Source organism: Neoarius graeffei, chromosome 22 (assembly GCF_027579695.1).
Source record: "Neoarius graeffei isolate fNeoGra1 chromosome 22, fNeoGra1.pri, whole genome shotgun sequence".
NCBI classification, from domain to species: Eukaryota; Metazoa; Chordata; class Actinopteri; order Siluriformes; family Ariidae; genus Neoarius; species Neoarius graeffei.
Window position 1 is genome coordinate 58,913,683 of NC_083590.1, and position 16,610 is coordinate 58,930,292.

General features: G+C 42.0%; 1 protein-coding gene across 4 annotated transcripts in view; it reads right to left on the bottom strand.

Moving 5' to 3' along the window:
• The window catches only part of LOC132870989 (zinc finger protein 271-like), an 84,249-nt gene that overhangs the window by 18,428 nt on the left and 49,211 nt on the right, over positions 1–16,610 (bottom strand). For all 4 annotated transcript variants that reach the window (XM_060905074.1, XM_060905073.1, XM_060905076.1 and 1 more), the window contains 2 exons: positions 10,471–10,538; positions 10,124–10,302 (listed from right to left, as the gene is read on the bottom strand). In XM_060905074.1, the coding sequence (XP_060761057.1) occupies positions 10,124–10,302; positions 10,471–10,538 (247 nt within the window). The remainder of the gene's footprint in view (positions 1–10,123; positions 10,303–10,470; positions 10,539–16,610) is intronic.

Here is a 16,610-nt window from a genome sequence, read left to right on the forward strand (position 1 = left end):
GGTCGCCACCACTCCAGCCGTGGGCCCAAGAGCTGTGAAACACAGAAGGGCTAGGGAAAATCGTAGGACTGGTGTCTCTGAGGTGTTGCCTCCTGTGGTACATGCACAGTCTAGCACTTCTGATTCTGATTCGGAATATGGTTGTTATGCTGAGGATGCAGTGCAACATGCTCCTCTGACTGCTGACACGCATAATGCCCAGCCTGTACCAGATTCTACTGCGCCGTGTGTCTCCACCACAGTTAGAAGCCCTAGGTTAGTGCCCACACCTAGAGATGTGATAACTCCACTCAACCCTGCACTCCTTACCTCTCCACATAGGTCTCCTGAGGTAGTGAAGGATTTAGTAGCCACAGACCAGGATGTTAGTTGTCCTGATGTTCACTCTGTAGTTTATTCTGCAGCTCCCACAGACTCCGTTCTTCCCTTAGTACGTAGGTCACATAGGGATAGGAAGCCTACTGACCGCTTGACTTATGGCAAGCTAGGAGTGCAGAGCAGGAATGTTGTAGCATCACACTTTGCACTTGCCGAGCCATTCCCTGCACGGTATAAAGTTTCTCATGCCTGGTGGTGTAATCCGCAGGCTCTTTGCAGTACATGCACAGACCGGCCATTCCTTATGCCATGCACTTCACCTGCCTTTATACCCATAGCTAGTTTTTAAGCAATAGGCCATGTTTGTTTTGGGTCTTTGTTTTGTTTTGCTTATTTGTTTTCTTACCTATTTTTCCTGTTCACCTTATAATATATGTAACCCAGCATGGGGGCATGCTGTTTGTTGGTGGGGGGAGAGTGTAAGGTCCTCTAAAATAACACTGTATTTTATACTCTATATTGGATTGCCCTATTTTCTGTGTAATTAACTCCATTTACCATAATGCCTTGTGGTTTGGAATATTTTCACTGTTCTGATGTGTTGTGACGTTCTGTGCATTCGGACCAATCAGACTTATTTGCTCGTTGTAGTTTTATTTGAATTTTGATGTCAGCCAATGGTAATTGGTATATGTTTAATGCCCGCGAGTTCGCGGGCTTTTTGAGATGTTTCATCACTTCGCGAGGGAGAAGCTCACGGAGTTCCCGCCTGCTGCCGAGCAGAGAGAGATCGCGTTGTTTGTGAGCTCTATTTCAGCACTTATTTTGCAGACAGTCTTTTTATAGTTTGGTCTGCTTGTGGCCATAAACTCCGGTGTCACTCCAGTGAGTGATCTTGCTGTTTTTTTTTCTGCGGACACATCTGCCCTCCGTGCTGTGCCCACCGGAGCGCTTTCGTCAGTCCCGGGAACTCACTGTGTCGGGTCTGGGACCCAGCCAGCTACCGAGGGGTTTGGGGTGAGCAGCATCTTATTCGAGCGAGCTAACCCACAGCAATAGCTAGCCCTCTGCTCAGGAGCATCTGCTGCGTGACTGTACCGACATCTGTAACCTGATCCGTCTGGTTTGACCGGTGGATTGTGAGTAACGCGAACCCACACTTACACTGACACACACACATGCGTTCCTCTGGTCTCGCCTGGATAGCCAGCGTTTTAGAAGGGCATTGCAGCGGTTGCTGTTCTGCCTGCAGTTCAGAGAGCTGCCACCTGTGCACCAACGGGCCCCAACTGCGCGCGCGTTTTTTTCTTGTCCACTTCTTTTCTTTTGATACTTTACCCAATTTTATTTTCTTACTATGTACTGCTGGTATACACACTGTTGATGTGCTATCTGTAACACCTCTATTATGTAGGCTAATTGTTTCCGCTCTTCTTGTGCCGGTGTTACTATTTTCTTGGTGATTACATTGCATGCTTCTTTGGGAGCATTTATTGTCAAATACTATTATTATTATTATTATTATTATTATTATTGCTATTATTATTGCTATTATTATTATTATTGCTTATTAATAAATATAATCATTATTATTTAATTATATCTTGGGTGTATTGGCTGCTCATTTGGTTCTTTATATTTGAACATTCTGACATGCGCACTGCAGACTAGCTATTAGTTCTTTCACTCATGCTACTGTTATTTTAAAGTCTGAGGAAATACACCATACACTAGCTTCAAAGGTAAGTGTAGTATTTTCGCAGTGGAGGCACCGCGCTGTTAAATTTATCATTTATTAGATTCATGCTTATTATTCTCTCTCTCTACTCATACTTGTACCCTTATGGTATCAGGAATCTCAGCCAGCTCACCACTCCACCGCTGAGAACTTAGGACCCTGTTGCGCCATTATTTATTGGGATTTAGGGTAACTCTTTAGTAGCCTATAGCCTACTGTGCTGGGTGATCAGCACCTGTCAAAAAAAAAAAAGGGGGTTACACTTGGACAACATTATTATTTACAGTAATGGCTGGCCGTGGCACCTGGAACACCTAATAGTCCTTAGGTCGCTGAGGCAAGCGGGTCTCACAGCCAACCTGAAGAAGTGTGCGATTGGAAGTACAGTATCTGGGTTTCCACTTGGGCAATGGGCAGGTGCATCCCCAAATTAATAAGACAGCAGCGATTGCGGCCTGCCCGAGACCTAGAAGTCTGCGCGGGTCGGATTTTTCAGTCCCGCTCCCGCCAGTGCCCGCATTGTGCAGTCCCGCTCCCGCCCGCGCCCACAAAGAACTATGATTTTCAGTCCCGCTCCCGCCCGCAAATCCCGCATGATGCAGACGTTTGCGTTATTTCTCAGGAAAGTTCTTGTCTTGACACAGCATGATGGTGCCCCGCCCCCTACTTTGAGTGGATTTGAGCATAAATATCTACAGCTCATGTTCACGTTTGTTATTATTTACCTTGTTTCTGAATTCAACATGTAGTGTCTCTAATAATAATAATAATAATAATAATAATAATTAGTGCTGTCAAGCGATTAAAATATTTAATAGCGAATCGCACATTTTTGTCACATGAGAAACCATTGTAATTCTCTGATCAGCATAAAAAAAGTGAATGGGCTTGCTTTGTGCTAATGTTTTTTTTATTGCAAAGCAGAGCTAGCAAGAGAACTATGAGTGAACAACTCTAATCAGAGAGACAGGTTACACAGTGACGGTAGGCTTGACTCAATGCTATCCCAGAAATCCTTCCTGTAATATGCAAATTTGGCCGCCTCTGATTGGACAGTCAAATTTGCATATTACAGGAAGGATTTCTGGGATAGCATTGAGTCAAGCCTACCGTCACTGTGTAACCTGTCTCTCTGATTAGAGTTGTAGACTAACTCAAGCAGTAAATCACTTCACTCATGGTTCTCTTGCTAGCTGGGTGTGAATGGCGAGTCATTAGAGTGATCAAAGGATTGCCCATTAGGGTGATCAATGGCAAATTTAAGATGCTATTCCTCACTCAATCTGGCAATCTAACTCTCTCTGCAATTTTAGGTATCTTAAAATGTTTTTAATCAATGCCAAATAAAATATCCAGCACAAATGATATATGATAGACATAAATTAATAATTTATAAATTTTATTTCAAACACGTTTTTAGTTAGTGGGACTGCAGCTTATCTGCACTCCCGCCCGCATATGTACACTTCCGGTCCCGCCCGCGCCCGCAATGAGCTTTCAAAATTTGTCCCGTGCCACACTGCTTTGCGGCGGGTCCCACGAGTACCGCGGAACTCCCGCGGGAGTGCAGGGCTCTACCGAGGCCCAAGACCAAAAACGGGGTGAGACAGTTCCTGGGGCTGGCTGGCTACTATCGTAGGTTTATACCTAATTATTCGGACGTCACCAGCCCGCTGACTGATCTCACTAAAAAGGGAACACCAGATCCGGTCCAGTGGATGGAGCAATGCCAGCGGGCTTTCTCTGAGGTAAAGGCTGCAATGTGTGGGGGGCCACTGTTACACTCCCCTGACTTTTCTCTCCCCTTTATGTTGCAGATGGATGCGTTGGACAGAGGCCAGATGGCTCCCAGGCCTGAGTCGGGCGGTGGGGGTATGTGGCAGCGGGGGCATGGCCAAGCGTCGGTCTGTGAATGGAGGGTGGAGTCAGGGAAGGTCAGTGGTGGAATCATTGCACCTGATGGGAATTAACCTGTGTTTGTGTCTTCCCCAGTGACCACGCCCTTTAAAAGGAGAGAGAGAGAGCAGAGAAAGGGAGCTCTCTCCCCAACCAGAACACGTGTGTGTGTGTGTGTGTGTGTGTGTGTGTGTGTGTGGCTGGGAGAGTGTGGAAAGCTGAAAAGCTAAGAATAAAAAGTTTTTGTGAACTGAGTTCTAGCCTGCTGTGCTTCTGTGCTCCACCCACCTGGTCAGATGCAACAAGGACTAATATATAGCAGCCTCTAACTAGGAATACTGGTAGATTCAATAAGGGTGCTGGAACAGCAGCTATGCACAGCACTGGCTATAGCCCCGTGGGTCTGAGCAACCAAGGGGGAGTTGTTGGTTTCTGCTTGATTGAATGTAAAGTCTAGGTAATGGCATGCCTAGCTTTATTTACATCACCTCCAGGATTGAAAAGGAAACTCAGCCCTAGCATTCAAGGTTCTGAAAGATACAACAGTGGGCCTTATTTATCAAGCTGGGTATGAATAGATTTATTTGCAAATAGTTTCTAGTAGCATTTACAACAGCAAATCTGTATTTTTTCATATGAATTTTAAATATGGATTAGGTTGTCAAGTTTAAAACACTTATTAATTTGAGTTACACACAAATTTAATGAAATTAAATGTTATGTGATTTTGTGAAACCCAGTGGATTCATATTAATGTAATTGATGAAAGCAAGCCAACATCCAGAAATTAAGACATATAAGAATAGTCATTCAATTTAAAAATAAATGTCAGCATATAAAAAAGGGACACACTGCAAAGGTTCAGATGGCGTTCAAGTAGGTCTGCAGCAATATAGGAATTTCCTTAATGCAGTGTTTGAAGAATGTCATGGTGTGGTTTGTAGTCATAAAGCAAACCAAATATCCATGTGTTTAGTTATTCATTCATTGGATGCTACTTGTCCCTTAACATGCTGAAGTTCTTCAGTTGCAAGAGTTTAAAGCATATACGCAGAACCATGGCCTCACTTTCGTTTATAAATGCCTTGAGACCTCAAGAATAGCACAGGAATAGTTTTAAGCGCTAGCAATAAATCTAATATAGTAATTTTTACGATTAAAATGATTCATATAGGTAGCGGTCTGAGTGAATGACCTTGATGTCTGTAACGTCACAACAGGAAGTCTATCGGTCTCATCACCATTTCCACTAAACTAAAACACAGAGCTGACTTCAACTCCGATCCTCCATTTTGAGCTAATTTATCACCATGCTACGTAGATGTGTATTTGGCTGGTCCAGCAACACAACAGAAGGTGGATTTATGTTGCATTCATGGCCCAAGAATGTTCAAACTGCAAAGATTTGGACGCGTTTTGCGAGAACTTCACGGACACATTGGGCGGCTATGAAGTGGTCTCTCCTTTGCTCTGCACATTTTACTGAAGACTGGTACGAGACCTCTGATCTGTTGAGAAGCGTTGGCTAGAAGTCCGTATTGAAAGAGGGTGCAGTCCCAACAATTAAAGAAAAATAAAATAAGAAAAGCAAAGTATTTTATTTTTTTAAAAAAGTGAGTTCAGTTGCACCAGTCCTCGTGTAGCGTGAGCTGAGGGTTGTTGCTAAAACCTGGGACGGAACGGGACATATCGCTCGGGCACTGACCTCCCCGTGGTTGTTGCTAAAACCGGTGACATCCCGTTCCATCCCGGGTTTTAGTAATCGCCTGAGCCGAGCAGTAATGGCGGAGTACTCAGTAATGGAGAGAATGGAGAAAGAGTGGCGCAGTCGTCTTATTTCTAAACTGGATATTGCTGCCATCTCGACCTTATGTGGAAGAAGTGAATGAACAGAGAATTGAACGAACAACTGAAAAAGTCAGGTTGTTTCAAAACGATCGGCCTTCAAGAAGTGAGAACATAGACGGGTAAGCTCTGACTCTCATTTGGATAAAAAAACAACAAAAACAACACGTTGTTTACCTGCATTTAGATTAATACATGTAACATGTATTGTGTGCTTAAGTTACAGGTACAAGATTATTTAATTTGCTTCAGAATGTGATTGTCTCAGTTCATCTGATTATTTAATGAGCCTTTTACATTTTATCAGTGAAAATGCATGCATGTACATGTATGTTGCATAAGTTATAACACCCATCCTGTTTTAATGAGAGTCAACCCACAATGAATGAAGTCAAATCAGTCTTAGTTGAGCAAGTCAGTAACGGTATTTCTTACTTTCACCATAAATGTTTATTTATATGACTTTGGTCTATAGCTATAAAAGGCCTCGGCCTTAAAACCGGTTCCTGCTGTGACGTCACGTGCTCAGGGCTGGCTGGCTCAGCGGGGCAGCTCAAATGCCAACTGTGCGGTCGATTTTAACTCTCAAAAATATATTTTTTTATTCCCATTTATGCAGCACACAAGAGTCAAGGATGGAGATATTATCCACTCAGAAACTTATTTAAAAATAAAGGTTCTGCATATCTGCTTTAAGGAGTTAAAAATAAACATAATTAAAAAGATTTCTTCTCCATAGCATGACTTGTGGAATTATTGAATTCCATAAAAATACTAAAAATGTTCTTGCTTGTTAAATTGCTTGATAATATAACCATCACCACATATACTGCTGAAATAAAGCAAATGTGTTCCAATTGACTTGCACAATGGTTGATGGTTTTGACTAACATCTGCATTTGCCAATTAACAACTTTGCTTGGTTGAGACACGCTGTATGTGTGTGTTCAACTAACTTCTCTCCAGCCAGCTGGCTGTATTGCACTGAAGGTATTACAATGCGTGTCCCCCTCATGGTTTCTCCTTAATTTAGTCATGGCCAATTCCCACCCATCAGACTGCTCTCCAATATCACATAACAGCTACCAACCAGGGACGGCTATCACGTGCTTCCTCCGAGACAAGTAACATCAGTTGACCGCATCTTTTATGATGCAGCTTTTATTATCTTTCATGCAATGTCAGGGGGTGGCAAAGCACACTCAGAGGAAAGCCCAATCCACTCATGTCCTATTAATGTGCTGTAGAGGAAAATATAATTTTTAGAGAATTGATAATTTTAGAGAGCAGTGATCTTTAGAAAGGTAAGCTTCAGAGACATTGTCTCTCATGTTCATTTAAGATAAAGAATGTTTTTGTGACACATTATTCTATTCTGCAAGGTTATCTGAAGCATGTGTATATGCAAGATAGCAGAAAATATGCCCCTTACTGTGAAAGGAGATTAAAAAAGGGAACATCTGATATGTTAGTCATGTTAAGCTGTATAAAGAGTGCGCATAATATCAAGAGGGCGATTCTCTGGGTGAAACACTTTGTGATTTTCTTTGTGGAGAAGCCAGCTCTCGCAAGAGTATAATAAACTCATATTTCTGTCTGCTTTTTCCTAACAGTCTCGAGGTGTTGAATTCAGTGTTTCTGCTATGTACAATTGGCTGCGGCGGGCCGCCGCACCTTGATTTTTGCCGCCGCACCTTCAGGAATTCCTGAAGGGGGGCCGTGGCCCGGTTAACTTTTTGAAAATTATTTTTGAAAATTATTTTAAAAATAGGCTAAACCAATATTTTTTGACGTTGAGCGGACTTGAGCCTGGCATGAACCGCTCCGATGCGCTATAATGACACCAATCTATCACCAGCCAATCAGGAGACTTAATCAAACGCATCCCCTGCCCACCAATCTATCACCAGCCAATCAGGAGACTTAATCAAACGCATCCCCTGCCCACCAATCTATCACCAGCCAATCAGGAGACTTAATCAAAAGCATCCCCTGCCCACCAATCTATCACCAGCCAATCAGGAGACTTAATCAAACGCATCCCCTGCCCACCAATCTATCACCAGCCAATCAGAAGACTTAATCAAACGCATCCCCCGCCCACTTGTGTCTGTGTCTGAGACATTGAATTTTCACAGAAGGAGGGAAGAAGTTGACTGAGGTAAGACTGTGTGATAAATTAACGAACGAATAAGAGAGGAATTTCAGCATATAGGGCTTAAGTTTGTTACTGTTAAATAAGCATTGCTTGTACAGTAGCGTTATGTCGTTACAACGTTGACCCACTTTTAACGTGCCGAGTACCGACTGTAGCCGCTAACATGCTAATTAGCTTGCTGTCAAAAGTGCAAAGACGTTAAATTGCTCTGTGTAAATTAGAAAATGGCGCAACTTCCTCTGTAGCCGTCAGTTCAACTTGTCTTGAGTTTTGAGCCAATCACAGCAGGGCAGCATTGTGGCCTGAGGTAAAACATGATAGTTTATTTTGTTTAAATTACAAAAATGAGTAACCCAATGACTGTCTCATATACTCTTCATTACTCACACTGTTTAAGTAATGCAATAAAACTAATCTTTAAAGGTGGTATTTACTCAAACTGTTTGCACAGAATGAACTTTGGGGTTAACAGTGTAATAGTGTTGCAGTGTTCTGCAAATTTGCAATTTAATATTTCAGATCTTGAGACATGAAAGTGCTATTTTAAAAAATAAAAGGTCAGAAATGTTTTCTTTGTCGTCTATTTAGTTCATTTTATTTCCTCAATAATTTTCCTTGATTGAGAAATGGGTCTGGGCTCTTATGGGTTAATCAGTAGCCTGCATGCTAGTATATGTTCCATTTACAGTCAAACATTTTGATGAACTCCAGGCTCAATTTTGATGAATCAAAAATCTGCGTAGTAGTACAGTCTGAAGATGCTCTTGCACATTTGGTATCAACTGAACAAAAATTATGGGAGGATATAGGTTGAATAAGTTTTACAATTTTTGAAGTGAGTGATGGATTGATAAGTTTAGATGTGTTCAATATTTTCTTATCTTCAGACATAATATTGTAGATGTTTCTTTACCTGCTTGATAGTTTTGACCGGGACTCCAATCTTCCTCAGAAGAGTCATTAGTCCTTAAATTAAATTCATTATAGACATGAACTTAAAATCATTGTTTTATTTTATGGCCTCGGTGCCCTGGCTTTTGGCCTTCGTGCCCTCGGCATCAGCAGAGCGTTCGTTTTCCACACTTCGTCGACTGAAATCATACCTCCGATCCACAATGACACAAAAGAGACTGAATGACTTGATGAACTGCCAGATTCACCGTGACATCCTGGAACAAACTGACATGACAGCCGTCGCAAAGGAGTTCGTGCAGGCCAATGACAGACACAGGCAGGCCTTTAGGAAGTTTTAAGCGCAAGTCATTGGTTACTTCTATTAGCACCGCCGAGTGCACTGCTTCCTCTGTTTTCAATGTTTCTATACTGCATTGGTACTGATACAAGCAAGTTGTTTAAGTTGAGTTAGCCTACTACTGAGGTGCTTTTGTTGTGTACTGTTGGCTGTTTTAGCATTTTATTCTGCGCAGTTATGTGCTGGCATGTTGTGGGCCAAAGTCATGACCGATGGATTAATCTATGTATAGCCTTCTGTGCTGTTGGCCGTTTTTATCCTCGTACTGGGGTGGGACGTCTGAGCGCAGGTCTTACCACCGCACCTTCAAACATTTTCTAGGGGAAACACTGGAGTTATTACGCTTTTCCACTGCAGTGCTCACACACACCCATGACCGGCTAGTGTAATCGACCGAGCAGGGAAGAGAGAGCATGCCATCTCTCCCTCCCAGAGAGCCCAGACAATTTTGCTCTCTTAAGCGCCCAACCACAGATGACTGTGACATCATCAAGATTCAAAAGTGGCAATATCTGGATGACGGGGAGGATGATGGGGACAACACTTTCCTGCTGTGCCACTCGGGATCCACAGGGCATGCATTTTACACTACTTCTGGTTAAATTGTGCATGATGAATAAAACTGCAACAGTATTTTGTGGTTTACTATACAGTCAGTTTCGCAATAAGATATGCAGTGGGCTGACTTCACATGTCACAAAGGAAGCCAACAGACTTCACCCTCTCTGGTTGGTCATTGTCACATGATAGAGAAGACCTACCTGGTTGATGGAACAGGCCAAAATGAGTTCTCTGGGAGTGTGCTCTGGTTATTGTAGACTGCACTGTACAACAGCTTTCATCCCAGAAACACTGTTCGACTCAGAAATGTGTCACTAGATGATACAGAAAATAACCTCTTAGACAAAAGTAACACCTTGCTGTCTGGTTGTTCCTGTAGGTGCAGGACTGAGTTCTTTGGTGTACTCCTCTTCATACCACACCAAGAGCTCATGTCCTGGGTTAATGGGTCGACAGCAACGATACAGAATTCCCCCTCGATACCGAAATGCCACAAGATTCTGTTCTTCTTCATTACGGGCACAATTCACATACCTAAAAGAGTGAGGCAACATTCCAGAAAAGGTAAAAATCAGATCACAGTCACAGACTTGGAGAAAGCAAGGCAGAGATATCAGTGACATGAAGATAAAGTTCTTCCAACAAATGAGGAGCTGTAAAATCAAATCACTAAAACGACCCAACAACTGGTGCATTCCTCACCTCATCCAATTCACATCCATCTCTCTTTTGGTATCGATGTATTGTTCACACTGCATGCTCCTGTATACCTGTAGAAAAATACCACATTTACATTTTTCTTCACTAAATCAATCTATTGCTTTAAATGAGGTATACAGAAACGAGAACAATGGCTGATGCCAATATTATATTAAGCCTCATGAAGGCTGAAGTAAAAGGTTCTCGACTGTATCTTAAGATTCACAAAACAGCTGACGAGCTCCAAGATGAATTTAGTAACTAGAAAAATGCAGGCAAAGCTTTATCAGAATTTAGGCAAAGGAAAGGTTCATCATGAAAGGCTTTATGTCTGACATGGCAAAGCTGTGCTGTGAATCAGACCTCTCTGATAAATATCCATCCCTTGTTTTTTGGTCTCTAAACAGAAAGTTACAAAAATGCGCAACTTTAAAGTCAGTTCTGTCACTAAATGGGTTTTATATAAAATATTTTGGATTTGTACAAGTAATATTTATTTGCCATAAGTGTTTGGGAGCTAATGTTGGTTTAGTTCAGTGTAGCAGTGTTCACTTTTAATTTAAATAATTTTAAATTTACTTTTAGTCTTAGTTGTGTACTGAAAATTGCAGTTACATTTTAATCTTTTTTTTCATAAAGATTTAATTAGTGGAACTCAATTTTAATTTTAGTCTAATTCTAGTTTAGTCATAATTTTCTCAGATAGTTGCATGGTATTTGTAAAATGTGCCCTGTAGTTTTAAAGGAGAACTGAAAGCAAATTTATCAAAATTCTATTTCTCATTTTATAAAATGTAGGAATGCATTTCTGACAGCTATTTTGTCACTGCTATAGCAAGTTATGAGTGTTTGAAATATGCTATGTAATATATCAGTCCATATGTCAAAACAATGGCCGTAAACGAGATTCGCAGAGACCTGTGTGAGACTTCATAGGACGGAAGTAAAACGTACAGCGGAAATCAAAGTGACCAACATCTGCCAGTGTTGTCAAAAGGCATGCGCGCCCTCCTTTGAATGCTGACGTAATCAAGCCAAAAGTTTTCCCTGTGTCTGAAATCGTTCCCTATTCACTATACAGGGCACTATACAGTGGGGATGCCATTTTGTAGTGCTGTCCGAAACCTTAGTGAAGATTATGTGGGAAATACACTCAGTATAATATGTATTTATCACAAAAATACATGTATGTATTTATTATTTTGAAAACCCACCAGCTGCCTGACCTGGCACGTTTTAATTTCCATTAAAATTCATTTCCGTCGTCACGCTTGGCAGAGTGTAGGAGGAAATGTGAAGTCCATAAGACGAAGGCAGCAGGCACCTCATTAGCCATTACAGAACATTTGTGCCCAACATGTGGTCGATACTTTCGTGCTCGAATTGGCCTTAGTCATCTTCAGACACAGAACCTAATCAAGTACTCCGATGTAATGGTCATCTTCACATCGGCGACGGACGAACATCAATTGTGTGACAGTAGTGGCGTAAATACCAGCACGACGGACTAGTCCTTATCCTGTCGTCTTTCCAACTCTTCCAGTTGGTTCAAAGTCGTATGGAATAATCTCCATGTCATGTATGCGAGGGAGGTGGATGTATGTGCAGAAGTATACAGTTTTATAAAATGCAGAAGAAAAAAAAAAAAATATATATATATATATATATATATATATATATATATATATACATATATATACACACACAAATAAATAAATCACAACATGTGGTTGATACTTTCGTGCTCGAATTGGCCTTTAGAGTCATCTTGCGGACCTTCCATATGGTTTTTCTGACTGTATAATGACTCTGAGGTTGCAAGTTAAGTCAAAACAATTCATGACAGTCGTCAGTGTATACGCACCGACTCTAGTTAGTCCCCAGGATGAAATAAACACCTTTTATGATGATCTGAGAACAGTTCTGAGAAATGTTGATAAGAATGACAAACTTGCACTTCTGGGGGACTTTAATGCCCGTGTTGGACGTGACCATGAACTTTGGAGTAGCATAGGTAGACATGGAATGGGAATGTACAGTATAATGCAAATGGCCTACTCTTTTTGCAGCTTTGCCAGGAGTTTGATTTAGTGATAACCAATACTTGGTTCGGGCAGAAAGACAAATATAAAGCTACTTGGAAATGTTCTCAACTACATGATTGTTCGCAGAAAAGACATATGTGATGTAACATCTACTCGATGCATGCGAGGGGCTGAATGCTGGACAGACCACAGACTCATGCATGCCTGTATGGCTATCACAGTCCATAAGATCCAAAGGTGTCGTTGTGCAAAGTCACTTAAGCACATCGACATATCCAAACTAAAGATCCCTGGGAAGCTCATAGAATACCAAGAAGCAGTGCGATCAATTAACCTAAACAAGGATGACGTATGTGCGAGTTTTAGCAAACAGCTCTATGATGCCGGTTCTTCAGTGTTAGGATTTGTTAAAAGGAAACAAGAGGACTGGTTCCAAGCAAACATTGGGTTAGTATTAGGGTTACTTGAAGAAAAGAAAGTGGCGTATGATGAGCTTTTGTCTTGTCATGCGCCAGAGTGTGAACGGGATAAGCTTGAGAAGGATTTTAAGGAATGCAAGGCCAAGGTCCAACGAGAGCTGAGAACAGCGAAGGATACATGGTGGTGGGATAAACCTCATGAAATACAGGCATCTGCTAACAAACGGGACTCGAAGTCTTTGTACCATTCACTGCGTGCAGTCTATGGCCCACCATCAGTGCTTGCACCTCTTCGTGTGAAGACTGGAAATGTGCTGCTGCGTAAGCCAGACGAAATCAAGGTGAGATGAAGACAACACTTCAGTGATGTCTTAAATCGCGAGTCTGTAGTCAATCCTGCTGTTGTTGAGAAACTTGCACAAGCACCTATCATCCACCAGCTTGATGATCCACCCACAAATGATGAAATAATGGCCACTGTAAAGTTGATGAATTCCAGAAAAGTACCTGGGAATGATGGAATTACCTGCTGAACTACTTCAGCAAGTACAACAGTGAAGCAGATGGAGAATAGGGTTGGTGCTAAGATATCACTCTGTTTTATGCCATTATCAACTGCAATTTCATCTGAAAGAGATCTGTTGAAGGGAACACATGCTTTCACATTGCGATGCAGCCCTTTTATCATGTTGACAATAATGGGAGGGCATCCGAGCTTTCCGAGAATCTTTCACAAGGACTCGTGGTTCACGGTGTCAAAAGCCTTAGTTAAGACCACAAAGACGATACAAGGGAATATGCTGCTCAATACACTTCTGCAGTTGTCTGGCAGAGATGATCATGTCCATTGTTCCTCTTCCTGAACAAAAACCAGACTGTGACTCTTATCATGACTGGACACAGATGATCTGTCATTCTATTTAAAAGAAGTCTGGACAACACTTTTCCAGCCGCTTCTAGAAGCGTGATGCCACAATAATTATCACAGACTGACTTAGAGCCTTTACCTTTAAACAGTAATACTAGTACATCATCAATCCAATCTTTAGGTATTGGTGTACCTTCCCAACTTTTCTGGCTCAAGCTGTATACAATTGATTTAAACTTTTTCACCTCCTTTTTGTAACAATTCTACTGGAATCCCATCTAAGCCAGGCGCTTTACCTGAATGTATTTGTCTGATGGCAAGGTCAGTCTCTTCCCATGTGGGAATCACATCTAACTCCTGAATCACATCTTTCTGTGGTAAGTTGTCAATAGCTGTTCCATCAACAACTGATGGATTGAAGAATAAATCGCTGGGGTGGTCTGTCCAACGGCCCATGAGTCCCTCAGAGTCTTTGATTACGGTTAAGCCAGCTTTTGATTTGACAGGAACAACAGTGGATGATGTCAGACCGAAGACCTGACAGAAAAGACCATGAAGTTGCTTTGAGTCATGTTGGGCATATGCACTTTGAACTTTGGCAGAGATGTTACACCACCACCTGTTTTTCATGTCTCTCAAACCACGCTGCAGGTTTGCTTTGTGTTCTTTGAAAGCCTTTACAACCTGAATACGATTGGCCAGGTTGGGGTCTAGAAGGGATTGGTGGAGAGAATGCTTCAAATATATATATTATACACACACACACACACACACACACAGTGAGACAATATATACACAGGCAAACAATCCAAAACAGCAGGCTAGATCAAAAATGAGAATACAGGCAAGAGAGTCGGTCAAGGCACAAACAGTACATCAAAGGCTAAGCCAGGACAAGAACGAGAAACAGGAAATCAAAAACAACGGGTAGAAAGGCTCAGGAATGCGTACATGCGTATCGTAATACTTCGCAATGCAAATGCATCAGCACAGTCCTTATATAGGCAAACACAGTTACTTAATTGAGCTCAGGCGCACCTTGTTCACGGCACGCGTGCTGGAGTCCACTCGGCGCGCGCGCAGCCCGATGCACACCTTCAGGTGCACGCACCACAGCACGCAGGACTGACACTTCATCACTGATGAAACTGGCAAATCTCAAAATTAATCTAAATTGGAATGATATGGCGATCTGGCTGCTGTGTAAACAGTTTTCAAAATGGCGGCGCTGACGCTTCACGTTTGAAGTCTCATACAAGTCTCGTGAAGATCGCGCAGATAAGCTACGCCTGCTGTGGACGATACGAACTACATTCAACATGGCTAAAAACCAAAAAGGCTGATAAGTGTAATATAAGATGCCAATACAAGTCACGATATAAGGTTAATAAAACAGAAAACGTAATTGAATAAACACGCTAATTAAGAAATAAAGCAAGTTTAAAAATGACTTCAGTTCCCCTTTAAGAGGGGCTGTTGCAGCAGGGGTAATTGCCAGATGACACCCCCGCAATTGGCCTGCAATGCTATTTTCGAGGACCAGAATGAAGAGCTTAAGATGGGCATTAAAACATAGCTATAGACTAAGCTGTTACTGCTCACGGTTACCAGAGGACTAGCCCCCACTGTAACCCTAGCTGTATAGGCGAGAGGCCGAGGGCTACGGAAACGAAGATCAGTGCTGCCCAATGCGCCCGACTGCATGGCATGGGAAGGACTTTAGAGATGGACTAGGCTGCATGTTCATTTGAAACTGTTGTCACTTGCCCAACCATAACTGACTGTCATATGTACCAGAGGTTTTCAAGCTTGTTGGGTCTGAAGCACATGAAAGGTCAAACCAGAACGTCAAGACACACCAAATTCAAGTTGGTTATCGATTATGAAGAATGTCACACATATTATGATGGGCTATAATCGGGGTGGCCAACCCACGGCTCAGGAGCCGCATGCGGCTCTTGGCCAATAAGAATGCGTCTCTCCAACTTAAATAAAAAAAAATAATTTCATTTTGTGTGTCTCTTCCCTCTCCTTTTAATTATTGTTATGCTTGTGTGTATTGGGCTATTACTGCTTAAAAGAGCCACAAACGTGCCACAGAACCAATTATCTTGGGGTGGGGGGTGGAAGGGGGGAAACAACTTGCACTGCACACTCCTGTGCGTGCACACAAGCTTTCCGATGTTTTCACGGCAAGCTGTGATTCATTCACAAAAATGGCTAAATGCAAAGCTAAACGCAAATATGAAGACAAGCACAGGACATTTCTCGAGGACTGGGAGAACACTTCCTTTTTTGTTGAATGAAAAGGCAAGCCTTTCTGTCTGATATGTGATACGTCGTTAGCACATTTCAAAGCTTCAGATCTTCAATGCCATTTCAGCACGCTCCATTCAAACATCGACAAGGAATTCCCCAAAGGTACTGAACTTCACAAGCGCAAATTAAACACGCTGAAAAGTCAGGCAAAAAAACAGACCCAGATGTTCCAACAATATGCCAAGCATACTGAGACAGTGACTCTTGCATCTTACAAAGTGGCATGGAACATTGCCTGTGCTAAAAAAAACATACGACGAAGGAAATTTTAAACAGTGCCTCACTGACATGACTGAAACCTTGGCTCCATAAAATAAAAAAAAACAAGAGATTCAATCAAAGACCGCCAACTGTCACACCACACCGTTGAACACAGAATATCTGACATAAATACGGCAATTGAATCAGAGTTACACTCTGATCTTCAAAAATGTGCATATTTCAGTGTGGCATTGGATGAGTCTTGCGACATTCAAGACAAGCTGCAGTTGG